This window comes from Eulemur rufifrons, chromosome 7 (assembly GCF_041146395.1).
Source record: "Eulemur rufifrons isolate Redbay chromosome 7, OSU_ERuf_1, whole genome shotgun sequence".
NCBI classification, from domain to species: domain Eukaryota; kingdom Metazoa; phylum Chordata; class Mammalia; order Primates; family Lemuridae; genus Eulemur; species Eulemur rufifrons.
The window spans coordinates 268,199,558-268,225,912 of NC_090989.1; the positions used below are offsets into that span (position 1 = coordinate 268,199,558).

The following is a 26,355-nucleotide window of genomic DNA, read 5'->3' on the forward strand; positions in this document are numbered from 1 at the left end:
AGAGCCTTTATGTGTTCTTCCCTGCTTTTTCCTTTCTTTAGGATGTCTAATGGTCTCACCTGGTGGGTGGTCATTCAAGGTGTGCCCACGGGGTACATCTCTCTGCATCTGTGCCTGGGTTTTCCCTCCTCATCGCTCCCGTTCCAGGGTCACGTTTCTTCTAACCCAGGGTCCGCCACTAGGGACAGCATCCTTCCTGCCGGCAAGTCTCACTCCTGTGTTCTGGGGACGAGGACCTACCTGGCAGGTGGTTGTGAGGATTAAAGAATATAAAGAATGTTTAGTGCTTGCAACTTTGAATTGCAAGTTTGAGTAAGAGCTTAATAAATTGTTGCTTTTTTAAAAAAAAAATTCTCCCTGTCTTGTATACAGTAGGTGCTTGAAGTAGTATAGATTTTTGTTGATGTAGTAGGTCATTGTGATGTTTATTCAGTCTGCATCAGACCTCAGCTATTTCAGCACCATGGGGTATATTTATGTGAATGAAGAATTTAGTCCAGTCTCTCTGGAATTTAGCGCTGGGGAGGTTAAGAGCAAGCTGGTGACTTGGGGCCAGATACTCACCCTCCTGTGCTTCCTGAACCTCCATTTCTTCATCTGTTAAGAGTGGGTGTGTGATGAATGGAGTGATGCATGGGGAGCTCAAGGCCTGGTCCACAGTAGGGTCCACAGCAAGGGCTCAGTCAGTGGAGGCCTTTCTGCAGCTGTTGGATGCTGTTATCTTCTAGTTTATTTCATTTATGTACATTTAGCTCTGTGATTCCTTCTGAATTTGTTTCTGTGAAGGGCACAAGGTCTGTGTCTAGATTAATTTTTTTTTTACATGTCGTTCCAGAACCATTTGTTGAAAACCTCATCTTTGCTCTGTTGTGTTGCTGTTGCTCCTTTTCAAAGGTCAGCTGACTGTATTTCTGTGGGTCTATTTCTGGCCTCTTTGTTCCGTTCCACTGATCTGTTTGCCTATTTTTTCCCAAAGCACACTGTTTTAATTACTGTAGCCTTATAGTAAGTCTTGAAATGGGGTAGTATTCGTCCTCCAGCTTTGTTATTCTCCTTCAATGCTGAGTTGGCTATTCTGGCTCTTTTGCCACTCCATATAAACTTTAGAATTGGTTTGTTAATATCCACGAAATAACTTGCCGAGATTTTTGATGGGGATTGCATTGATTCTATAAAGTTGGCAAGAACTGACATTTTGACATTATTGAATCTTCTTATCCATGAAGATAGACTATCTCTCCATTGTCTTAGTTCTTTTATTTCTTTCATCAGAGTTTTGTATTTTTCCTTATACAGACCTGGTACATATTTTGTTAGATTTATACCTATTTCATTTTTTGGTATTATAATACCAAAGTGGTGTTATAGTTATACTAATATAAATGGTATTGTGTTTTTAACTTCAAATTCCACTTGTTCGTTGCTAGTATATGGGAAAGTGATCAACTTTTGTTTATTAGCCTTGTATTTTACCTCCTTGCTATAATAACTTATTAGTTCTAGGAGTTTCTTTGTTGATTCTTTTGTTGATGAGACGATCATCTTGTCTTCAAAGACAGTTTTATTTCTTTCTTCCTAATCTGTATACCTTTTATTTCGTTTTCCTGTGTTACTGTATTAGCTAGGACTTCCAGCATGATGTTGAAAAGTAGTGGGGAGAGGGAACATTCTTACTTTGTTTCTGATCTTAGTGGGAAAGCTTCTAGTTTCTCACCATTAAATATAATGTTAGCTATAGGTTTTTTTCATAGATATTCTATATTAAGTTGAGGAAGTTCCCTCTCTATTCTAGTTTACTGAGAGGATTAGCTTTCTTGTGATTAGTGATTACCTAGTATGACTTTGTTCATCCTTTTACTTTCAACCTACCTGCATTTCTTTATTTAAGGTGCCACCCTTATAGGCATATAGGATTTGCCTTTTTGTTTTTGAAATTCAGTCTCTTCTAAATCAGAGTGTTTACTACATTGTGTCTGATGTATTTACTGATAGATTTGGGCTTGAATGTATTGTCTGTTTACTCTCTATTGGTCCCCTTTTCTGTGTGCTTTTCTTTTTTGTCTTTTTTTTTTCCTTCTTTTGGATTAAGGGTTTTTTTTGGGGGGGGGGTAATTTCTCCTTTATTAGCCTATGAAGTATACTTTTCTTTTAGCAGTTACCTAGAATACAACAAGCAACCTTAACCTAGTGAAGTCCATTAAAGTAATTACGTCTGCCGTTTCCTGGACAACCCAAAAACCATACAGCTCTTTCTCCTCTCTGCCTATTGTGCTAGTCTTGCCAGGGATTTCAATTTTCTCTGTATTTTAAGTCATAACAGACATTCTTATTAATGCTTTATACAGTCAATATTCATTTAGATTTATTTACGTTACCTTTTATTACTCTTTATTTATTACTTCTTTAATACTCTTTATCCCTTCCTGTATTTCTATGCATTGATCTAGGATCCTTCTCCTGGGACTCACTTTAGAACTTTTCTTTAATACGGTATATTTACAAACACCTTTAGTATTTTCCTTCCAGTGCTGATCTTGTGACAAATTCAGTTTTTTGTTTGCTGAAAAATTATCTATTTTGTTTTTATTTTTGAGAGATATTTTTAGTAAGTAAGGAATTCTAGGTTAGTATAGTTATTTTCTTTCAACCCTTCGAAGATGTGATTGGTTTCATTATTATTTTCTTTTAACCCTTTGAAGATGTCATTGGTTTCCATTGTTTCTGTTGAGAAGTCAGCTATCAGTTCTGTTGTTACTCTTAAAATTTTCGTTTTGCTTTGGGTTTCAGCAGTTGTATTCTGATGTGCCTAGCTGTAGCTTAGGGTCTGTAGCAAGTCTTGAACCTGTGACATGATATCTTTCATCATAGCTTCTACCTTCTCTTTCATCTCCTTTTAGGACACTAATGATATACGTTAGACCTTTTCACTATGTCTCTAAGACTTTTCTTATTTTCCACTCTTTTGGTTCTTTGGCTCTTTGTGATTCAATCTGCATATTTTCAGCTGACTTATCTTCTACTTCATTAATCTTTTTCTTCTTTTTCTTTTTTTCCTAGAGACAGTGTCTCACTCTGTTACCCAGGTGGGAGCACAGTGGCATGGCTTGATCATAGCTCACTGCAACCTCTGTACTGATGGCCTAAAGCAATCCTCCCACTTCAGCCTCCCAGGTAGCTGGGACTATAGGTGCATGCCACCATGCCTGGCTAATTTTTTGTAGAGATGGGGTCTTGCTGTTTTGCCCAGGCTGCTCTCAAATTCCTGGCCTCAAGCTGTCCTCCTGCCTGGGGCTCCCAAAGTGCTGGGATTACAGATGTGAGCCACCATGCCTGGCCTCCATTACTCTTGCCGTCATTTGTGTTTAATCCTGTCAATTGAGTTCTTAATTTCATCTATTGTGATATTCAGTTCTATAATTTTTATTTAATATTTTAAATAGTTTCCAGTTCTCAGATGAAATTATCCATCTTATACGTTTTCCTCAATATTTAATTGCACTTATTTTATTTTTAGAGATAGTTCTCTTCTGTTGCCCAGGCTGAAGTGCAGTGGTGTGATCATAGCTCATGGTAACCCCAAACTCCTCGGCTCAAGCGATTTTCCTGCCTCAGCCTCCCAAGCAGCTGGGACTACAGACATGCACTAGCATGCCTGGCTAATTTTTAATTTTTGTAGAGATGGGGTCTCTCTATGTTACCCAGGCTACTCTCGAACTCCTGGCTTCAAGTGCTCCTCCCACCTTGACCTCCCAAAGTGCTGGGATTACAGGTGTGAGCCACTGCACCTGGCCTAAATGTACTTATTTTAAAGTTCTGTCTGCTGACTCCAATATTCAGTCTTCTGTAGATTTCTTTGTTTTTCTTTTGCTTTCCAGTCAGTTGATCTTATCTTTTGATATTCCTGCTAGTTTTTTAGTGAATGCTAGACTTTTTTTTAACTTAAAAATTGAAGAGATTTACAAGGCTCTAGATCTTCCTTCAGAGAGGATTTACACCTGCTTCTGGGAAAAGTAGGATTGAGATAGATTTGACCTTGGGCTTACCTTTGTGAGAGCTGGTCTATTTCTGGTTATCCCTTACTCTCAGGGTATAGCCCTTCAGGGGTTAGCTGAAAACCTATTTAAAAAAAAGTTTTTTTTTAAACGAGGATTCCTCCTTCACAGTGAGCCCTGAACCTCCAATTTTTGTTCCCCCGAGCTGCGAGACTGTTGAAAGTGCTGCTCAGCTGTTTAGCCTGATGCACTCTGTTTAGGACTTGGCAGGTGCCTTGAGGGGATCAGGTCTCAGTGTCCATGTCCTCTCTCTGTACTTCCGTTCTCTCCAGGATCTTGGCCCCTCAAGTCCTGACTATGTTGGTAGCTCTCTGATGCATCCAAACATATTTAAGAAAACAAACAAACAAACAAAACCCCCGAAACCAAAAGCTCTTTAAATGGCCCTCAGTAGGAGGGTTTTTCTCTTATAAGCTAGTCGGCCATATGAGAAGTAAATCCAGTTGTGGCTTCCATGCTTATTTTTATCATTATTATTTAAAAATCCTTCCAAGAAAGATTCCACTCTAAGGCTTAGAGCCCTTTGAAAAAGTCACAAGATGGGAGACTCTTTGTATCCCTTCTGTGAAGGGGTTTCTAAACTATCAAAGCAGGGAGTGACATTGAAGGAGCATCTTTTATGTGCAAAGCACCTGCTGTAGTTGTTGCAGAAGCAGTTCCAAGACATGAGGAACCTGGGGTTTGCTGGGGAGGAAAGTGGGACGTTGGCATGGGAGGTGGTGAGGAAGGCATAGGATGAGAGGAATCTGGGCTAGAGGGTGGGTCCAGGGTGTTTCAGCACGAGCAGCACTGCACATCTGCACTGGCTACGCACTGCACAACTCTAGGGCTGCAGATCGCAGAGTTTTGCACAACCTGCCCCCACTGTTCCCTATGGCCCTGAGTGTCACAGGGAGTCACATAGTAGGCCAGCAGAATTGTGCCCTCAAGCTCTGGACATTTACTACAGCATCCATTTGTAGCTGCCTGTTACACTAACTGGCCTCTCCTAAGCATTTGCTTGTTACGTTGGTTAGGAGTGACCGACAGAATGTTTTAAAATGATAAAACCACATTTCTTTCCAGTTGCTCCACGTTCGTAGGAATCTCAGAAGTAGGGCTGGGAAAAGGGAAAAGAGGAGGGACGCGGTCGTCTGATGCAAGCAAGGACTTTAATTGGGGGCAGCTCCTCCCGGGGTAGCTTTTCAGGAGCTGGAGCCACTCTTGCTGGTGGTACCAGGATGGCTCAGACGTCTTCTCCTCCTCCGGGGGAGTTTCTGAATCAGTCTTCATGACTCCTGGCCATCACCTTCTTCCTGCGGGGAGCGCTCCAGCAGCTGCGTAGCCTTAGGGACCCGCGTGGGTGCTGCTGGCTAGCATGCTCAGGGTTGCCCAAGGGTAAACACTTTGAGCATCATCCGGTTGTCAGTGGGGAGGCCTGGGTGTTTCCTCGGCAAACTTTTTCGCTGAGAATTTTTGTTTAGACCTGAAAGAATGAAGGAAAAAACTTACCCTGGGATCAGGCTCTGAGTGATGTGTGAGTCACCAGTCTTGGTCAGATCCTGCCCGGGGATTGCTCAAATCATTCATGGCTTTAAGAAAAGACCCCATGTATGAGCTAAGAATGCCCTGAAACTAGGGCAAGCAACTGAGATTTTAGAGTTTACTTGTTACCCAGTGTAGCGCGCTGATCCTTACTAATTCGTGTACACAGTTACCATTTGTTGAGTGCCTTCGTGTCGGGCCATAGTCTAGGCACTTACATACGTTGCCTCACTTCATCCTCCTAACGACCTGCAAAGTAGGCAATATCTTATCGTTACCCCCATTTTGCAGAGAAGGATGCTGAGGCTTAGAGGGGGAGTGTTAGTGACATGTTTAAGCTCAGTAAGTGGCTGAGGCAGAATTTAAACTGCTATGCAGGACTGAAGCCTGTGCTTTCAACTAATATCTAATACCTACTAACTGATGCAGTCTTTAGGCTGTGTCGTTACAGGCTTGAGGAACTACTTCCCTTCCACACCCTCAAAAGGCTGGAAGGAATCTGAGTGTCCCAGCCGGCAGTGGCTGGGGAGCCAGGCCCAGAGGAATAACTCAGATGTTCTTGCCAGCTACCTCACACCCATGTCTGGAACCTACTCAAGGACCGTGGATGCTGCTGCTGCGACATTCTTTGATTCCTGGAGCCAACAGCGGTAGGAGGCCCTTCATTAGCTTTGCAGCAACAACAGAAGATCTTGGCCGCCATGTTTCGGTGGGCCGCGGGAGGAGGAAAGGGCATTCAGGCACAGCCCCAATCCTGCAGCCCCCATCCCAGAAGCCCATTGTTATTGAAGCACTGGGTCATACTGGGCCCTCCCCTCTCCCCAACCTTCTGTGGCTCCCTGTGCCTGGCAGGTCCAGGCCCACCTGCCTGGGCCTGCGTCTCTGAGGGCCAGTCCTTCTACTGTGCAGGTTTCTCCTACCTGAGGAAAGGACTGGGAGCCTCTACTCTGCCAGCCTTTATCTGCAGGGGCACCTTCTTGAATCAGCAGAGCGTAGGGGCCGGCACAGTTCTCTGGGCAGGGCTGTTTACTAGATGAACGTAAGACTGTGGCTGGTAAATGCCAGTCTCGTCTTTCCAGGTCCTGTGGCAGTGGCCTATACAGATAAGCTCGTGTTTAGGGTCAGATTTACTTTCTGCTTTCTAGGTGTGTGTGCTCTTGGGCTGTTCTGTGATCTGTTGGAGCCTTACTTGTCTTATCCTGAAAATGGGAATAGTCACACCACCTTAGAGGAATGAATGTTGAACTGTATATAAGCTGGCGGCTCTGATGGTCAGTGCCCCGAAGTGCTCACTGGGCTTGTCTTCCCGTGTGGTCATTGGCTCCGGTTTATTCCAGCTGGGCCCAGGTCCCGCGGGAGCATGATCATGATGCTCAGTCTTGCTGGTTCCAGTCCCGGCATTGCCACTAACTTGCTGTGTGGCTCTGGGCCAGCCCATGCCTGTCTCTGGACCTGGGCTCCCCATCTGCAACAGGAGGCGAGTAGAGGCTACATCATCCCTGCAAGGATCTGTCCAGCTCTCATGGCCTGAGGTTGGAAGTCCATCTTATTCCCGGCCTCCTTTCTCTCTTCTGGGCCCTGGCCGTCTCCCGCTCTTGCTCCCCTTTCCCTGTGGCCAAAGCTCCACTCTGGAAATTTCCGTCATGGTGGTCGTGTATCAGTCACAGCACACTGAGTTCATTCCCTGGCCTCATCCTTGGGTCCCTCCAGGGCTACTGCCTGGTCCCAGCCACCACCCTCTCCCACCTGGATTACTGCCACGGCTCCCAGCTGGTCTCCCTGTTCTCCATTAGCGTCAACACAGCCGAATCCTCTGAGCGCGCACATCATGCCACACCTCTGCCCAGAACCTCCCAGTGGCTTCCCACATGCAGAATGAAAGCCACAGTCCCTCCCTGGGCCTCTCTTGACAAAACTGCTAATCAAATCCTCACTTTGCCTGCTGCCCCAGGCCCACAGCTCTCCTTGCCTTTGCTCCACCTTCTGTCTGGAAAGCTCTTTCCTCAGAGATCCACGAGACTCATTCGCTCTCTTCCTTCAAGCTTTGCTCAAAGGCCCTCTTTTCTGGTGAGGCCTTCTCCGGCCTGTTCACCTGTTTAATTTTTTCTATTTATCCTCACTGTTCAAGTCCCTCACCCTCCTAGCACTCCCATAGCCCTTCACCCCCTCATTCTTCTCTGCAGCCCTTGTCACAGCCTAGAATTTATTTCTTTGCATGCGTTCTCTTCTCTTCGGTAAACCCACGAAGGCAGGGAGTCTTCTGTGTTCATTGCTGGGTCCCCAGTGCAGGGCATAGGGGAGGCAGTTAATAGACATTTGTGGCGTGGTTGGAGGAAGCTGTATTTATCCCACTTTGGTCCTGGGTACAAGTGGGTGCTGTCACCAGGGAGCAGCAAGGAATGTCACAACCAGACTGGAAGCTGACTGTTGGACAACAGTATCCTCAATCCTATGCCTCATTTTCCCTTCTATGAACGGATTTCCCTGCTCATAGAAATGGATAGAAACATCTTCATTCAGGACTTCTTCATTCTCCTCTGTGACTTCGATCATAGAAGTTAATGGGAAGAAAAACAGGCCTGGTGTCAAGAACACTGACACTCGCTGAGCATCTTGGGCGGGTCCCTGACATCTGTGAGCTCATTTCATTTTCATCTCCACTCTACAAGGCAGGACTTTGTCCCAGTTTCCAGCTGGAGGGAGCTGAGTGTCAGGAAGGTGACTTGTTCAGGTATTGCAGCTGCGAGAGGAGCAGCTGGGATTTTAATGTAATTTTGTCTGACGCCAGAGCCTGTGCTGTCCACACACTTCCAGAATGAGACGATCAGAACTGCCTTGTCCTCCGAGAGTTGATGGCAGGTGGTTTTACGTGGAAAGGCTCCATCTGAAGCTCGGCAGAGCAGAGCACACTTTTTTTTCTTTTTTTTCTTAAATGGACTTGAGATCCTAATTCCTGCTGCACCTTGCTGTGTAATTTAGAGCAATCTAACCTCCTTGAACCTCAGTTTTCCAGTCTGTACAATGGGGTGGTAAAACCTACCCAAGACTGTTGTTGTGAGGATTGGGTGACATAAAGATGTCAAGTGCTTGGCGTGCTGTCTGGCACACAGTAAGCGCTTAATGACATAAAGGACCGTGATGCAGGAGAAATGCTGGCTGTGGCCAGGTTGGGTGTTTCTTGCACTACCAGTGCCCCCCTCTAGAGGGAAGAGCCAAAGAGAAGGGCCCTTGAGTTGTCCCCAGTGGGCTGCGAGCTTCAGGTCTCTAGTGACTCCACGGCACTCTGGTCAGAAGAAGAAAGATCAGTGAGGTCAACAGGGAGGCTTCTGGATCTGTAGGGGCAGCTCAGCACAGGTGGGGAATCTGGGACACAGAGAGAGAAGCAGTGGGGTCAAGGCAAATGAGGGGTGGTCATTGCTTGTAGCAAAGTGAGTAACTGTCCAGGATGGGTGGGGACATTGTTCCTTCTAATACAGAGAAATTACCGCCTCCTGCTCTTAAGGTCTAACCTTGCCTCACTCACCTGCAGCGGGAGTGGACAGGAGGCTGTCTGTGATGTCACAGAGCTGGGGAGCCAGGGAATGTTGAGGAGATGGGGGGGTGTTGGGCTGGCCCACAAAGACAGGGAGGAGGGAGGACGTCTCCTGACCCTCTCCCCCGTGGTCCGTCCCTTTGTCCACAGTGTCATGCTGTCTCCTGTGCCTATCAGGTCTGCTGGAATGTTCTGCCTTGTGTATCTTTTATCCCTTTTGGATCCGTAGGCTAGCCAGGCATGTTCTTCTCGTGGGCGTGCTAGTGGCAAGACGCAGCAAGCCCCGCCATGAAAACACATTTCTAAGCCCCTGCTGTGTCTCATCTGCTAAGTTTCCATTGGCCAAGCAAGTCACATGACAGGATATGGCAAAGATGGGTGGAGAATTGGGGCCAACATTCCACTCTGCCACAGGGAGATACCATTACTGTGTCCATTTACAGTTGAGAAAACTGAGGCACAGAGAGTTTGTTAGGTATCTTGGCCAAGGTGACACAGCTAGTGAATGGCAGAGTGAGGGTGGTTCCGAGGCTGAGGCACTTTAAAGGCTCAGGGTTGATACTGTCAAATCGCCTTACGAGTGGCTTGTACCAATTTAGCTCCTTCTCCACTAGGAAGGGAATGCTGGGGCATTACCTGCTGCCACCTCCCCTCCTGTCCTGGCCTCTGTGCTGTGGTGGCAGAAACCTGCCCCAGAGCTGGGCTGCAGATTGTCCCCATGTGATTAGATATGGCCCACCCAGATATTGGGGGTGATCTCCTATCTCAAGATCACTGGGTAGCAACCTTCATTGTATCTACAACCTCAATCTCCTTTTGCAAAGTAAAGTAACATGTTCCCGGGTTCCCAGGAATAGGATGAAAACATGTCTTTTTTTTTAGGGGGGGGGTCATTATTCTGTTTTCTGTACAGTCTTTAAATGCTTGTATCAAGAAAATAAGAGAATGAAATAAATTACCAATTCAAAAAGCTAGAAAAAGAACAACAAAGTGACCAAAAGAATATATAAGATTTAAAACAGAAATTTCTAGAGTATAGAAAAACAGTAGATCAAATTAATAAATCAAAATTAAAAAAAAATAACAAAATAGAAATACTCTGTAGCTTAATCAAGAAAAAGCGGAAGGAGTGCTCTACAGCCAGGGGCCACTGGGGACATTCCTTGGTTATGTAACAGAGAGAATGGCGCTTGAAAAAGGGTAAAAATGTTTTCTGTCTCTTCAAGACCCCCTCACCCTTTTTGAGAACTAAAACATACATCCCTGCCTCAAGCCAGTGGTTGGGGGGGGGGGGCAGGAGAGTGTCCTTTATTCTTTGTGCCACAGGAGATGGCTGGGGGAATTGCCCTGGTAGGAGGTCACGAGATTGTCTTAGCTGAAGATGGGATTGTGAGATTAATCAGAACCTTTAAAAGCTCCGTACTTTTGCTCAGAGGCAGGACGTTGGTACTTTGAGAGAGGAGTATGCCAACCTCCTCATTTGCCAGCAAATTAATAAATTTCTCTTTGATTCTCCTCAAACCACTTGTCCTTGTTCTTCTGATGCAGCCCTGGGGACAAGTGGGGACAACGGCAGAACTTTCAGTAACAGTTGAACAATTTGGGTTGATTGCTTGTGCTGAGTCACTCACTACGGTACACTAGGAGGCATCTCAGTAAGAGGGTGCTGGAAAGGCTTGCTGTGGAGCTGGGCTTGTGTTAGCTGATAGGAGTTAGGGCTTAAGAAGTGTGGCTGGCTTTGCTCTGAATTGGATGCTGTCCGAGGTGGAATAATTGTATGATTGAGCATTTTGTTAAATCTTATCTAAAAGGAGGAAGAATGAATCTAAAGCTGTACTTGGTAAAGACGCAGCAGCACTCAGATTAGCCAGGGTAGAGGTGGGTTTGGTCATTTTTGCTGTTTAAACAACGTGCATATTTTTGTCTATATTCAAACATGATGATACAGTACTCTGCTTTTTTTCCTCACCTATCACAGTCACAGATGGCTTTGTTTGATGTTGATGTGGTGTGAAATTGTTTATGTTCAATTTGAGAGCACCGAGGCCTAAGTATAATAGGAAAAAGTTGGAAACAACTTAAATGTCCATCAGCAGGAGAAAATGGATATAAAATAACATAGAACTTAGGAAAAAAACAATCAAAATTATATGTACAGCAGACAATATTTTAAAATGTACCAAAATTTATATATACAGAATAGAATTTTTAAAAACATACAAAACATGTAATATATTGTTAATGGATGGTGAAAATATATTTTAAATATAAATTTACACATAAATATATTATTAATTATGATAAAGCTATAAAAATATTTATGATATAATAAGTACAAATTTAAGGTAGTGGTTATATCTGGGAAAGAAAGAAAGTGAATTGGGGAGTACACTACGGGCTTCAACAATTTGAAATACTCCGTTAAAAAAGATTTTTAAAAATAAAAAAAAAAGAAAAAGTGGAAGAAAGCACAATTATATAAAATTAGAAAGGATAAGGTGGTATACCATTTCTCACCTATCAGACTGGCAGAAGTTAAGAAGTTGCTGAAAGTATGGGGAGACAGGTACTCTCAGATATCATACGCAACTCTTATGGAAGAGAATTTGGCAACATCTAACAAACTTATGTATGTTTTTTCTGTTTGGCCGAAAAATTCATGCTTAGGAATTAGAGCTAAAGGTACATCATCCAAACACAAAGTATGTGCACACAAGGTTATTCATTGCAGCATCATCTATAATTGCAAAATATTGAAAATAATCTAAATGCCCGTGTAGAGGAGAGTGGTTGAATAAACTATGAGCCAGCCACACAGAGCAGAACTAAGCAATGCATAAAAAGAATGAAGATCTCTGTGAATTCATAAAAAGTGATTTCCAGGATATATTAAGTTAAAAAGACCTAAGTAGAAGATAGTTTCTATAGTATGCCGCCTTTTGTGTAAGAAAGAAGGGGAAATAAAAACTATTTATGTATTTGCTTATTTTTGTAAAAAGAAACAGGAAGAATAAACCAGAAACCATTATGTGCGAGAACAGGGTGGAAGAGTTTGGGGGGAAAGTGACACTTCTGTGCCTGTAACTTTTTGTATTATTTTGACTTTTGGAACCAGGTGAATGTTTTATATAGTAAAACAAGAAAATCAACGAAGATGGGAGGAAAAATGTCCTAAAATTAAATACAAACAGGAGTCAATGTACCAACTGTATTTCAAATGACTAAAATAACTATGATGAGAAAAAAAAGTAACTCAGCAATTTTTGAGGGCAGTTTTTGGCTGTAAGTCTTATATCAGTAGACAATAAGATCTGCAACTAATCTCTGTATATTCCAGAGTTGAGCAACTATATTGAGGATAATAGGATTCAGGTCTTTCCTGGAGAAAGGAATTACAAATATGCAAAGAGGAAAAACTAGCACAAATCCTGTGGTGTTGGATGGGATTGGAGATATCAGTATAAACTACTGGGTTTTATTATCGTCCTCCCTAGTTCTCCATGTGTGTACATATATTATGTGTAGCTACATGTTTATGTGTGTGTGAGCATTTCCTAGCTCTATCCACTGAAAAGGCCTAAAAGCAGTAACAACGAGCACACCTAGCACCAAGATCTTGGTTTCTAAATACAGTTCTTCCCTAAGAAGGACCAAGGCTCGTTGAAGAAGTGGCTGATTCTAGGGCTTAGATTATAGGGTAAATATGTCGTGTGCCAAAAAATGATGGGAATATGTCAAGTCACAGAAGTGAGCTTCAAGGGGGTTTCCATTGGTCAAATCTGGGGCATTTTGAACATCAGAATAAATCGTAGTAATGGATTATAGACCATTTAATAAAATAAAGATTGCATGAATCTAACCTTGCATAAACAAACATATAAATAAATAAAGGAGAAGGAGGAAAGCTTTTGCTTATAGTAGAGGATTAACTAATGAATGTAGAAGAAATGGTAGAGTTAGAAAAATCACCCTTTGACAAATAATAATTGATTCTGGCAAGAATCACTTATGGATGCTTCAGTTAGTGGGTGAAAGTTTAGTGAGGAACAGGATATTCACAGAGTGTCAAAGTATCCCCCTCCCAAATTACTTCTTAGTTACAAAGGGGAAAATAAGAACTTGCGGTGGAGAGAGGCAGCAGCAGGCTCCACCTCAGCTGCGTGATCTAGGCTGCCATCCCCCATAATGGCACCTACCTGCATCAGGTGCCTCCCGACACAGTGCACGAGGGAGGACACAATCTGGCCTCCGTGGTCTTCCTGCGCCCATGGAAAACGTGAATCTCATAATAAGGAATCATCAGACAAACCCATATCAAGGGACGTTTTATAAGACAATCATGCTCGTATGCTTCAGAAATGCGAAGCTCGTGAATGACAAAGACAGAACTGTTCCAGGCTGAAGGAGGCTACAGAGACATGACAACTACGTGCAATTCATGATCTTGGATTGGATCCTGGACTGAGTGAAAGGTAGCTATCGGACATTTTTGGGGACAGTTGATGACATTTGAATGGTATTGTATCAATGCTGAATTTATTGCTTTTGATAACTGTACTGTAGTTACGTAAGAGGATGTGCTTGTTCCTGGGAAACACATCTTTAGGGGTCAAGGGGCATGATGTGCACAACACACTCTCAAGTGGTTCAGGAAAAAATAGGGAGAGAGAGAAAAGTGATGAAACAAATGGGAGAAGACAGAAACAATTAGTGAATCTGGGTAAAAGGTAAATGGGACTTCTTTGTATTATTCTTGCAACTTTTCTGTATGTTTGAAATTATTTCCAAAGCTATCCAGAAGGCAAAATCATTTTTTTTTAGGTTAGTTACATGTGACACTATATTTAAAAATGATAAGACATTATTTGGAAGAGACACTCCCTAGTAAGTAGAAGGGGAAAAGAAGAGGGACCCAGTCCTCTGATGTGACCAAGGACTTTAATTAGAGGCAGATCCTCTCACAGTGGCTTTTTCGGGGGCTGGAGCTACTCTTGCTGGTGGCACAAGGACGGCTCAGACATCTTCTCCTCCTCCAGGGGAGTTTCTGAATCAGTCTTCATGACTCCTGTCCACTCTCCTCCCTCCTCCTCTTCCTTCCACTCCTCCTCCTCCACGTCCTCCATTCTCCGCCTCCGGGAGGCTCTTCTGCAGCCATGTATATGCAGTGAGCGACATGGGTGCTGTTAGCTAGAAGCCTCAGGGTCTCCCAATGAAGCACGTCTGGAATGGCCAGCGCTCCTGGGAGTAGCGATCTAGGTTCCTCTTGTAAAAATTCCTCTGGGAAGCTCGCGTATACAGATCTGAAAGGAGAAGGGAAAAAATTATGCTGGGTGAAGGCCTTTGAGTTAGGCTTGGATGAACTGTCCTGGTTGTTGGTATCCATCTCTGATCATTCCTTAGATTCTCGAATCCTGTGGGAGCCAAGGTGGACCCCAGCCTAGGACTTAGAAGTCCTCTGAGATAGGGAGGAGTTTCTTGCAATAGGTTTTGCCGTGTACTACATTGGTGGCCTCAATGATGGCAGAGTGTCTGGCAAAGCACAGTGGCACGGAAAGTAGAATCCTGGCTCTGACACTAACGTCAGTTTCCAGTGCGCTTGTGGAAAGCCCCTTCCCCTCTGTGGTCCTCAGCCCTGTGGGGGTGGCAAAGGCAGAGGGAGAGGTGGGCGAGCCAGTGGGACTTCTAGCTCCATACCCGCAACTGAAGTAGAGCAGGTCCCCTTTGATATTTCATAGAAACTGGACTCTGGGTGAGATTTTGTTTGCGAGGAGGGTTTAGCTCTTAAGGTGACTGGGCTGGATCATCCTTAGCTCTCTACAGCCTGGCCTCCTGCGATGGTTGTGAGCTATGTGAGACCACCTGGGCACAGAATCAGTGCTCAGCAATGTGGCTGCATGTCTTCTTCCTGGGCCGTGCTACTGTCCTGGGATTGGGCATCTGTCCTTCCACGGCCCAGAGGCATTGTACCCCCGACTGAACTATTTTCAATCCACAAGCATTTCCTGGCATTGTTTAGGTGTCATGCACCCACCCGGCTGGATTGGAGGGAACAACAGGGAACAAAGCTGATGGGAGCTCTGCCCTCTTGGAGCTCACTGTCTGGTGGCCAAGGTAGACGTCACACAAACATACGAAAGTTACACATACAAGATGACGCCACAAGGGCTTAGGAGGAAAATATGGATGTGTATCCTTTTCCCCGTAGACCTGCTCCTCCTCATGCAACTCCTAGCTTGGAGAATCACGGAGTTGGGGCTTAGACTCCTGGGGTCTCCAGTGTGCTCTGGAACACGATGGCAGCTGCCAGATGGGAGTGATCCCATCTCTCCTGTCATCACACTCAGCTAAGCGCAAATATCAATGGGGCCTTGTCGTGAGGATGGGGTCCCCTCCCCTGGGGTGCCTGGTCAGTGTTAGGAACTCAATTTGGGACTCACCCTCAAAATCACTGCTGGTGAAGGAAGCTGTCTGTTTTGGATGGATCAGGGATTTTTCTGAAGGCAAGCAGGAGGTTGCTTTAGCATGCTTGGGGTTTTGTCCACCAGGCCCGTTCTTCTGAAGCTGCATATCTGGCAAGGAGAATTCCGCAGGGTCAGGTGGGGAGGCTCAGATGAGCAGCGCACATGGGAAAGTGGTGGTTAGTATGGGGGAATGTACCTGAATCTACCTCCTCCTGTCCCTGAGGGCTTCCCCTCATAAGCAGATGTTGGATTCAAAATATGTATTTATTTTAAAACATGAACTTTTTTTTCTATTTATGAATGTAATGCCTACCTATGATAGAAAAAGTTAGGAAATGTTGAATCATATGGAGTAGGAAAAATATGCCCCCAAACACCCCTCCTTCCAGATATTATCACAGTTCTAGTCTTCTAGCTCTGTGGCAGAGCTGAGATTTGAACTAGCATGTACGGCTCCAAAGGCAGGGATATTAACCACTGGCTTTACACTCTTTAGTCCAGGGCTTCTCAAACTATAATGTACATTCAAATTTACCTGGAGATCATGTTGAAATGCTGGTTTTGATCCCATAGGTCCGGAGCAGGTCTGAAAATGCATTTCTAACAAGCTCCCAAGTGGTGCTAATATTGCTAGGCCATGGACAACACTTTTAGTATAAGACTTTAAACTCTCTTGTTTATTAGTTTGGGTACCTAGCCACCCAACCCCCACCTCATTTTAAGTTGGAATTATCACTCATAAGATGCAGGAAGTCTGGAGGTATCTTAGCAGGGGAGGAATGAACAAACTGAAATCTAGAAAGGCCACACAGTGTGTTCTTATCAGGTATCTACCATGGGCTGATGGCTGATGCTCTTGGATTTGGTTGGGATCATTGCAGTTGCTGATGACACAGGACTCCTCACACTCTCTGCAGCATAAACAGAAGATCTTCCAGGCCACACTTTGGTTGGCTGCTGTGGGAGGCAAAGGAATGGTGGCCATGGGTGTTGGGGCCTGAATTCCAGATGCTTGTTGGAAATTGACTGTGGTGTAGGGCACACTGGGTCAGCCTCTCCCGAGACGTAATACTCCTCCCCTCTCCCAAAACTTCCATGCTGTGCCATGGCCAGGAGATCCAGGCCCTTCTGCCCAGGCTTCCCTAGGCTGCCAGGCTGCCATTTTTACTATTCTATACAAAATTTTCTTACCCATGGAAAGGAGTTGAAGCCTCTACTCTGCCACCTTTGTCTGTAGGAGTGCTTTCTTGTTGAATGAGCCGATCTTAAATTTGAGCCCAGTTCATTGGACAGGGCTGTTTCCTAAATAAATATAAGACCACAGCTGAACCATTGTTGTCCTTTACCTGCATTCAGACTCCAGATAGGCTCCAACTATAGCGAAATCCCAGCTCATGCGGAAATGCACATAAACATGCTCAGGTTTTAGATAGATCTGTGTCCTACCCCGTTTCTAGGTGCATGTTCTTGGGTAGATTCCTTACCTTTTTTGAGCCTCACTTTTGTCTTGTGGAAATGAGAATACCAGCGCCTACTTTGCAGAAGTAAAGGGTTAAACACGTGAAAAGTGACTCCTGTGGTGCTAAGTATACAATAAGTGCTCAGTCAATGGTCGTTCCATTCTCCTCATTGGCTTCAAATTATCCCAGCTGCTCTAGGTCCCATGGGGAAGCACAAAGTCTTATAGGTTTAAATCCTGGTTTTGTCACTGACTTGCTCTATGGCTTTGGGTAAGTTCACGCTTGTTTCTGTGTCTTGTGCTCCTCATCAGTAGTGAGAGCAAGTTAGGCTAGATGTCTCTTCAAGAATCTATCTAGTTCTGATGGTTCCAAATGATAAGGCCATGTTTTACTCCCAGTCTTCTTTCCAGATCTTTGGATACATCCTGTTCTTATTCCCCTTTTTGTGGTGGAACCCCCTTTTAGAAAATTCTTATTATGGTATTGGTTAGGTGTTCCTCACGACACCCAATTCACTATGTAAGTTGCCTCCCTCATAGACACTTGCTTTTCACTTTCTCTACTGCTATACCCTGGCCAGAGCCATCATCTCCTGCCTGAATTATTGCCATACCCTCTTAACTGGCCTCCCTGTTTCTTTTACCCTTGACCCCCTTAATAATTAATACAAAAGTTGGGGTAGTTCTGTTAAAATGTTTTTTGTTACCCTTCTGCTCAAAACTTCCAATGATAGGAAAAATTGGGTATAATAGATGAAGAAATATAGTATTGAAGTAAGAAATGAAAACTCTGAAATAGAATCAAAGCAAAATTCTAATTCTATAAGAACCAATATCTGAAGGAAAAATATACTGGGTAGGATTAACAACAGACTAGACAAAACAGAAGAAATAATCAGTGAACTTGAAAAAAGTTCAATAGAAATTATCCAAACTGAACAAGAAAGAGAAAAAAGACTTAAAAAGCATGAAGGAAGCAGGAGCGACCTGAGGGTTATTACCAAGCTGACTAACATACATTTATAGACATGTATATAGCACATATCTCAGAAGGAGAGGGTCAGCAAAAATATTTCAAGCAATAATGGCTGTACGTTTTCCAAATTTGATGGAAAGAATCAATGTAAGTGCTCAGTGAGCACCAAACATAAAAAAAATAAAGGCACATTATCATCAAATAGCTAAAAACTAAAGAATAAGATCTTAAAAGCAACCAGAATAAATAAAGACACCACACATTGAGAAAACAGGACAAGAATGACAGCTAATTTTGCATCAGAAACAATGCATGCTAAAAGACAATGGAGAAAAAAAAAGACAATGAAGTAAAAAGTTCTGAAAGAAAAAAAGAACTTGTAAACCCAGAACTTCATTTCAGTGAAAATATCCTTCAATAATTAAGGCAAAATGAAGACATTTTAAGCTAATCAAAAATGAAGAGAATTTGAATTTAGGAGACACAGGCTATAAAAACATGCTAAAAGATTGAAGGAAAATAATACCAAATGGAATTCATAGCTACAGAAAGGGATGAAGAGGATAAGAAATGGTAAACATGTGGGGATAAATGCAAAAGTTTTTTTTTTTTCTTTTAGTTCCTCCTCCCCCCCAATCTGTCAGCGGTTTACCTTATTCCTCAGATGAAAACCCAAAGTTCTTACCTGGGTCTTAAGATGCTCTAATCATCATCCTTCCCTCCTTTCCACCCCTAACCATCACCACCACCACTACCAGCTCTCTGCCTTCAAGTTCTGCTACTCTCCCCAATTCCATTCAAGTCACAACAGTCTCTTTGCTAGATTTTAAAACACACCAAGCTTTCAACTCAGGAATTTGTGCTTGTTTTCCCCTCTGCCTGGAATGCTGTTCTCTTAAATAACTACATTTTATCATTACTTTCAAGTTTTTGCTTAAATGCTACCTTTTCTACTGAGAGTTTCTCTGTCCACTGTATTTAAAATTGCACTTCCTTGCCCAACACTTCCTAACCCCCTTCCCCCACTTACTTTTCTCTATCATTTTCTAACACTATATAATTCACTTACCTACTATATTTGTGGTTCTGCTTCTCCCCGATAAATTATAAGTCACTAGATTATAGGCCATGGATTCCATCTGTTTGGTTGATTGCTCTATTCTCAGTGTCTCGAGACACTGAGTACCTACCATGGTGTGGGCAGTCAATAAATGTTTGCTGAGTAAATTATCAAACTAGCATTTATTCCTCTTTTGTCTCGGGTGAAAGCATTTGCAGGCACTGGGGGCAGTAAAGAATTGGGTGGTAATTTTTGTGTCAAGAACATCACAACCCATGGGACACAGCTTACCTCACTCATGTGCTAAGCTGCCTCTGATGGTTTCATGAATCAATTTTAGTTCTGCTCTCTGTTTACTGGTTGAGGCTATTTTCCTTCCCCATCCACTGCAAACCAAATCTATTTGCCTTCTTCCCATGTTCCCTATTTGGCAGAGTGATCTTATTATTCACTTGATCTCCAGAGCCAGAAGCCTGCCAAGCTCCTACCATCCTCCCGCATTCATGAGTCTTTTGACTTTGCTTTCCAAGTATCTCTTCAATCTGTCTGCTGACTCCCTGGCCATTTCCCTCATCATGGCACAAGCCACCATCACCTCTCACTTGGACCACTGCTAAAATTTTCTCATTGGCTTCATTTGCTTCCACAGGGAAATTAGATCTTTTGTTTTGGGGATGCTCCATTTAGCAAAGATACAGTTATCTGATTCTATGTAAATCCCATAATACCACGCCTCTGCCTTGAACCCTTCAGGGGCTCCCCCAGTCTGTGGATCCAACTCCTTTTGTGATCACCACTGTTAATCTTTTCAGCCTCATGGTCTCTTGGTTGCACTCACTACTGTATAGCCACAAGAGATGCTGTTTAGGCAGTTCCCCCAATCACCATTTGACTAAATGGAGCCTGTTCACACCTGTTCCCTCCACCTGGGATGTTCTCGCCTCAATCCTTCACTCATCAAACTTCAGTACTCAGCCCAGTGGTGACAGGAAGCCATCTCTCAGTTGTGGGATGAGTTAGGGGTCCCTCCTTTGTGATCCCACAATACTCACCTCCCACCATGTTTTCTTATATCACAGCCTGTTGTAGTACAGTGACTACTTACCTAACTTGTGGTAAATGCTCAAAAATACTTGCTGAAAACATTGTATTGTAACTGCCTATTTAGTTGTCAGCAGTCTGGATACTAGTCCTTGAGCTTTTTTTTTTTTTTTCATTTATTTAACATATATTTATTGAGCACCTACTATGTGCCAGGTACTGTTAGATGCTGGAGATACAGCAGTGAACAAGATACTAAATAAATGCCCCACTCACATGGAGGAAGGTGAAGTGTTTTATTCACTTTTGTATCCCCAGCACTCAGAAGAGGCATGAGCACAGAATAGGTACCTTATAATAAATATTTACTCTGACTGTTGGATAAAAACTGTGTGTCCAGTAGATCTTTCTCCCTCCCACTAACTGATCTTTAACTTCCTGCACATAAGCTGTTACTTGTGGTTAGATACATCCAGTGGGCTAGACACATGCAGATGTCCCCATTGTGTGGGAGCCTTGGACCAAGTGAGGGGCACTCACTGGGTCCCTGTAGCCCCAATCTCCAGTAGTCTTTTGGATCTGCTGCCAGGTGGGTTTTTCAACATGATTTAAGCTCTACTATATTTCATTGAGCTCTATTTAATGGATTTATTTTATTTTTCTAGGATTTATCAACAAATAGAAATTTATATAAGGCAGTTAGATGTTTTGTTTTGGAGATGCTCCATTTAGCAAATATCCTTGCCATTAATCTGTTTATTCTTCTACTATTTGCTTTAGTTTCAATTTTCTTCATCCACTTATACAAACACTTGCCTTATGGGGTTTTGCTTTGTTCCCGACTGCCTTGCCTCTGCTGAATATAGAAGGAAGGGCTTCCTAAGGAAGGAATGGGGAGCATGGGTCTGACAGTGCACCACCAGTCAGCCCCAAGAACTAGTGACCAGAGTTCTGTTAAACTGGTGACTGATTTGCCTAAAGGAAATTGCTAAAACTTGGACTGGGGTCCCCCGAAACCTTCATGAGCATGTGTTCTGTCTTATTAAATTGCAAAAGAATGTCGCTTTACTTATTCTGGAGGCAGCAATGTCCTGGCCATTGATCATATGGCCTCTCTTAGGCACTGCTTGGCCAAGGGATTCAAGACATTGTACACCAGTGCAAACTTTTTGCCACTGTAGTATACTGTTGCCTGTTTGTCATGGTATCAACTATATTAAAGTTTCTGCTTCTTTCTGGAAAAACTCCTGCTTCATGTACATATACACTCCCACTATATGTAGTCTCATGTGCTTATCTTTATAAATGGCCAAATTTCACTAGATGATTTAGAATTACTTAGATGATTTAGATAATCCTAGATGAGTTAGGATTACCATGGACATTATGAAAAACTTTTTATGTCAAAAATTAGAGATTTAAGAGGAACTCTAGAAAAGAGAGAAGACAAAAATGCCAAACATTCAATAGAGGGCTTCTTTGATTGGCGTGCTCTGGCGTCAGAAAGAAAGAAAAATAAAAAAGAAAGATCTTATTCCTACTCCAACCTTCTGACACCTACTTTCTTTGCCTCTCTCTTTCTCTCTCCACTCGATCTTTACCACCCACTTATATTCTTCCCATTCCTTCCCCTGGCTGCCTAAATAAACTTCCTGCAGGGAGCATGTTTCTAGAAAATAACAATCACATTGCACAACACCTCCCTAAAACTCCTGCACTGGAGGTGAACCCAGCGAGGCTGAATTTAAACCCTGGGTAAGAGTTGAGTGCAAATACTTAGAATCTCCCAAATTTCAGAACAGCAGGAAGTTGCTGTATAATTCAGGATTCTGTTAATTACTTATTTCCCTGGACTATCATATTTGTACCAATTAGTTCATTTCATTGTTGACCTTCAATATAGAGAAAAATGTTTAAAAGCAAAATGGAAAAGACCAGAAGATTTAAATAGCCCACTTATTCATAATTTTTAAAAAATGGCCTTGAGAAGTTAAGAAAAATAGGAAGCACACCACATGAAACTATTTCAAAAGCTTTTCTCTTGAGGGTAGATTGGTCAAAGATTCAAAATTACATACAAAATTGAAGATGAATCAATAGGTAACTTAGACTTCGGGATACTTTCACAGAACATTCTGGGGCCAACCAAGAGTTTAAAAAACCCACAATTGACCAATTTAAAATCCTTAGCTAAGTAATTATGGATAATAGACTACCTCTGGATTTTATTTTGGCTAATCAGGGTGGTCTGCACCATTGATAACACTTCGTGTGGTACCTGGATTAATTCCACAGGTGAGGTTAATCTGTAGCTAAGCCAAAAGAAAAAGCAACCTGGCTATCTAAAGTAGATGGTCATACCTAGGAAACCATGGATCATGATTCTGGAGAGCCGTTCAGATCCTTCTTAAAATACTTTTAATTATTATTGTCTCACAACAGTCAGTTCTTGTCATTCAGAGAGCTGAATGCTTTTATGAAGCCTCTGGTCCAACAAATGATGCAACAGATGATTCAAACAAAAACAAGGCTGGGTGCGGTGGCTCACGCCTGTAATCCTAGCACTCGGGGAGGCCGAGGCAGGAAGATTGCTTGAGCTCAGGAGTTTGAGACCAGCCTGAGCAAGAATGAGACCTCATCTCTACTAAAATAGAAAAATTAGTCGAGCATGGTGGCTCACACCTATAGTCCCAGCTACTCGGGAAGCTGAGGTAGGAGGATTTCTTGAGCCCAGGAGTTTGAGGTTGCAGTGAGCTATGATGATGCCACTGCACTGAACCCAGGGTGACAGAGAGAGTGGAACCTGGTAAAAAAAAAAAAAAAAAAAAAAAAAAGAAGAAGAAGAAAGAAGAAATCAGGCTGAATAACACTCAAGGTGAAAACCAGATCTCTGCAGATCAAAAAATGGAACTGTGTTTTCAAGGAAAGTCGATGACAGTGGTGAAAATCTGGACAATATTGGAGAGTCTTTCCTGCAGCTTTGGTTTAGGAAGACAAAAGGTGGAGAATAAAGAAGGAGAATAAAGAGAGAAGCTCTCACATTCCTAGGTAAATACTGATTGCCCTGTAACCATGGTAACAGGCAATCACCAGGACCTGTGCTAAACCCATTTACACTATTAATGAAACTTGGCCTCAGTGACCATTCTCCTGACACTAACTGACACATGCCGGTAGTTACACTTCACAGGTAAAGGCCTGCCACTCCTAAGCACTCCTGCCTCTGACACATCACCGTTCCATGCACTCAACACCTCCCCAAACCCCTTACATACCAGCCTTTAGCTTTGTTCAGAGACTGCCATGGAAGCAGTTTCCCCATTTAACCAGAAATACTGGGTGCAATGAACACTATTCTGGTAACGGGTACACTTAAGCATTATACAAGGTATCCATGTAACAAAAACATTTGTACCCCCTTAATACTTTGAAACAACAACAAAAAGAAATGTAAATGAGGATGCTGATGCTGTCGAGATGTTAGGGAGATGCTGAGGACGGGGTGGGGCGTTTCTTGCACTACCAGTGCCCCCCTCTAGAGGGAAGCAGGCACCAAAGAGAAAGGCCCTTAGGTTGTCCCCGGTGGGCTGTGACCTTCAGGACTCCTGCAACCCCAGTGAGGTCACACTGGAAGGCTTCGGGATCTGTAGGGGCAGTTTGGCACAGGCGGGGAGTCTGGGACCCAGACAGAAACAGTGGGGTCAAGGGAAAGGAGGGGTGGTCATTGCTTCTTGTAGCAGAATGAATAGGTTTCTGGGAGGGGTGGGGACTTTGTCCTTTTTAATACAGAGAAATTACTCTCTCCTGCTAAAGTCTAACCTTGTCTCACTCACTTGCAGCTGCAGAGTGGACAGGAGGCGGCTGTCTGTGATGTCACAGGGCTGGGGAGCCAGGGAATGTTGAGGAGATGGGGGAGGGTTGGACTGGACCACAGAGGCAGGGAAGGGGAGGACGTCCGGGGACCACGATGCTGTGCTGGCCACCAGGCTGCTCATCTGGGAACAGGTCCTGGAGCCTCTTGTGAAGCAGGCTGAGGACGGCCCTGCCAGCAGGGGGCGGTACAGCACTGGGCACGGACGGTGCTGCGCTGTGGAAGATGCCGGGAGACGCTGAGGAGGGGTGTGGTGTTTCTTGCACTACTGGTGCCCCCCTCTAGAGGGAAGGAGCGGGGGAGAACGGGGCGGGGGGTTGGACTTGGGTCACAGTCTGCCTCTGTCCACCCGCTGGACACATGCACTTCATGCCCCGAATTCTCCCTCTGCAAAATTGGAATAATAATAATTACATGTCGTATGTGTACTTTTTAAGGATGAAATGAGGTCAGGTAGACAAACATTTAACGTGGTGCCTAGATGTAGTAAACACTCCGAGAAAGGGTTAATATGTGCAAAAATAAAGTGACATTTTCTCCCCAATCTATGTTTCAGAAAAAGGGGGATCATTTTACATTGGAGCCCTGACAAAATCTCTAACCTTCTGGAGGCACTGTTTCAATTCCGTTATTGAGGACAGCCAAGGACTATTTGGGGAAGCCAAATTAGGTTAAAATGTTCTCAATCAGTGCTATCTTTGGATGCTTACTGAGGTCACCGGATACAATAGAAGCAAAGAAATTCAGCAAGAAAGCAAGAAAGCAAAGAAATTCAGCACAGTTTGGGGTCACTGGGGCGATGCGGGAGAGCGATGTGGCCTTACCATCCTAAGTATCTGATGATGGGTTAAATAGCCTTTAAAAGCTCACCTGTAAAGCAACACTCTTAAGTGGTAACATTGAAGGTCCTCAATTCTGACTGCAATTGAAATTCTCTGGAAGTGCTTTAAAAACGAAGAACACCAGGGCCCAATCGCAGATAAATTAATCTTTGTGTGGCGGGGTGGATCCTGGGCAGCAGTATCTTTACAAAGCTTTCCAGGTGATCCTTGTGTGTAACCAAGGGCTGCTAATTTCCACCGTGGGGACACTAATCCTATATATAAGTGGTGGTGCTCAGCTCAGGCTGTGCTTTAAAATCGCGTGAGGACCTTTGGAAATGCTACTCCCAGCACCAGCTCCAGGTCAGTAAAATCACTATTTTGGGGCCCTGGGCCCAGGCATTGCTAGATTTTAAAGCTCTCCAGATGCTTTTAATTCACAGCCAGCGGTGAGAATCACTGACTTACAGAGCAAATTTTTAAAAAAATCCTTAATTTTCTTGATGTGACGCAAATGGATCCTTTTAGTTCAGGATCAGCTTTTCAAGAACAGCATTATGTATGGATTCAAAAGCACTATTTTTAAAATAACTTAGAAATGAAGATAATATACTCTGGAAACTCGTATTAGATGAAAACTGTGAATATACTGATGTTAAAGATGTGTGTGAAGCATTTGAATGAAACTCCTTTAGAAAGTGGGAGAGTGACGGTAGCAATACAGGTATTTCCAAATTAATATAGTTTATATAATGTGCCATTGTAAATGCATATTGGGGATCGAATCCTTGTAAGTCTATGCTTGGCTATTTCACCAACAGCAATAAACATATGTTCAAGTTGGCTAAACTACTTAAAATCTTTGCATGAGGAAACTGGGGTCTTGCCTTCTGTTTGGAGTGGCTTACCATTCAAGCATGTGTGGTATGGTTGCTTTCTCCCCCTTGGGTCTGGGAGGAGAGATGGGTCAGCAGGCTTCTGTATTAATTTCTGGTTCGAGTAGAGAATAATAAAATCTTGACCCGAGGCGTTGGGCTCAGACGAGTGGGTGGATTTTGAGTCTGGTGATTTCACAGTGCATGAGCTTTGGGGTCAGAATGCCTGGGTGGGAAGCCTGCTTTCTCAGTGCAATAACCTTGGCCATAGCTGTTAACCCCACTAATTCTCAATTTCCTTATCTTTAAAAAGAAAATAATAATAGAGTTGATATGAGGAATAAATTAGACCAGCCATGGAAAGCTGTAAATATAGTGCCTGGTAGAGAGGAAGCACTCAATAAATGTGGCTTATTACCATTATTTGATATTGAGAATGAAGGATATGGAAGGGTCTGGGCTCATGCCTGTGTGTCTTGCTTTCACACCTGTGGATGTGAAATTAGGGAATTCAGGAACAGGAGCAAGTTTTGAATAAGGATAAAGTTAGGTTTTTCAAAAATTTTATTTATAAATTGACAGGAAGTTGCAAAGCAATGTACAGAGGTCCCAGGGGCCCTTCACCCAGCCTCCCCCAATGTTAACACCTTGCCTCACTGTATTACAAGATCAAAACCAGAAAA

At 43.4% G+C, this 26,355-nt stretch overlaps 1 protein-coding gene across 1 annotated transcript; it reads right to left on the bottom strand.

Annotated features, from left to right (window-relative positions):
* Positions 1 to 13,952: 13,952 nt before the first annotated feature.
* Positions 13,953 to 17,422, bottom strand: TEX48 (testis expressed 48). The gene is made up of 3 exons (XM_069472153.1): positions 16,317 to 17,422; positions 15,546 to 15,713; positions 13,953 to 14,408 (listed from the first exon to the last, which is right to left on the bottom strand). Exons 1-3 carry the CDS (start codon positions 16,552 to 16,554, stop codon positions 14,305 to 14,307), a joined length of 510 nt encoding a protein of 169 aa, XP_069328254.1. The 5' UTR covers positions 16,555 to 17,422; the 3' UTR covers positions 13,953 to 14,304.
* Positions 17,423 to 26,355: the final 8,933 nt, after the last annotated feature.

Excerpts from the sequence above, each read along its gene's own strand:
- TEX48 (XM_069472153.1), bottom strand. The coding sequence starts at position 16,554 with ATGGCCACCATTCCTTTGCCTCCCACAGCAGCCAACCAAAGTGTGGCC. Across the intron at positions 15,714-16,316 it reads AAGATACCTCCAGACTTCCT|CCTCCCCACCTGACCCTGCG; the intron begins GCATCTTATGAG and ends TGCTCATCTGAG. Across the intron at positions 14,409-15,545 it reads CACCAGCAGTGATTTTGAGG|ATCTGTATACGCGAGCTTCC; the intron begins GTGAGTCCCAAA and ends TTCTCCTTTCAG.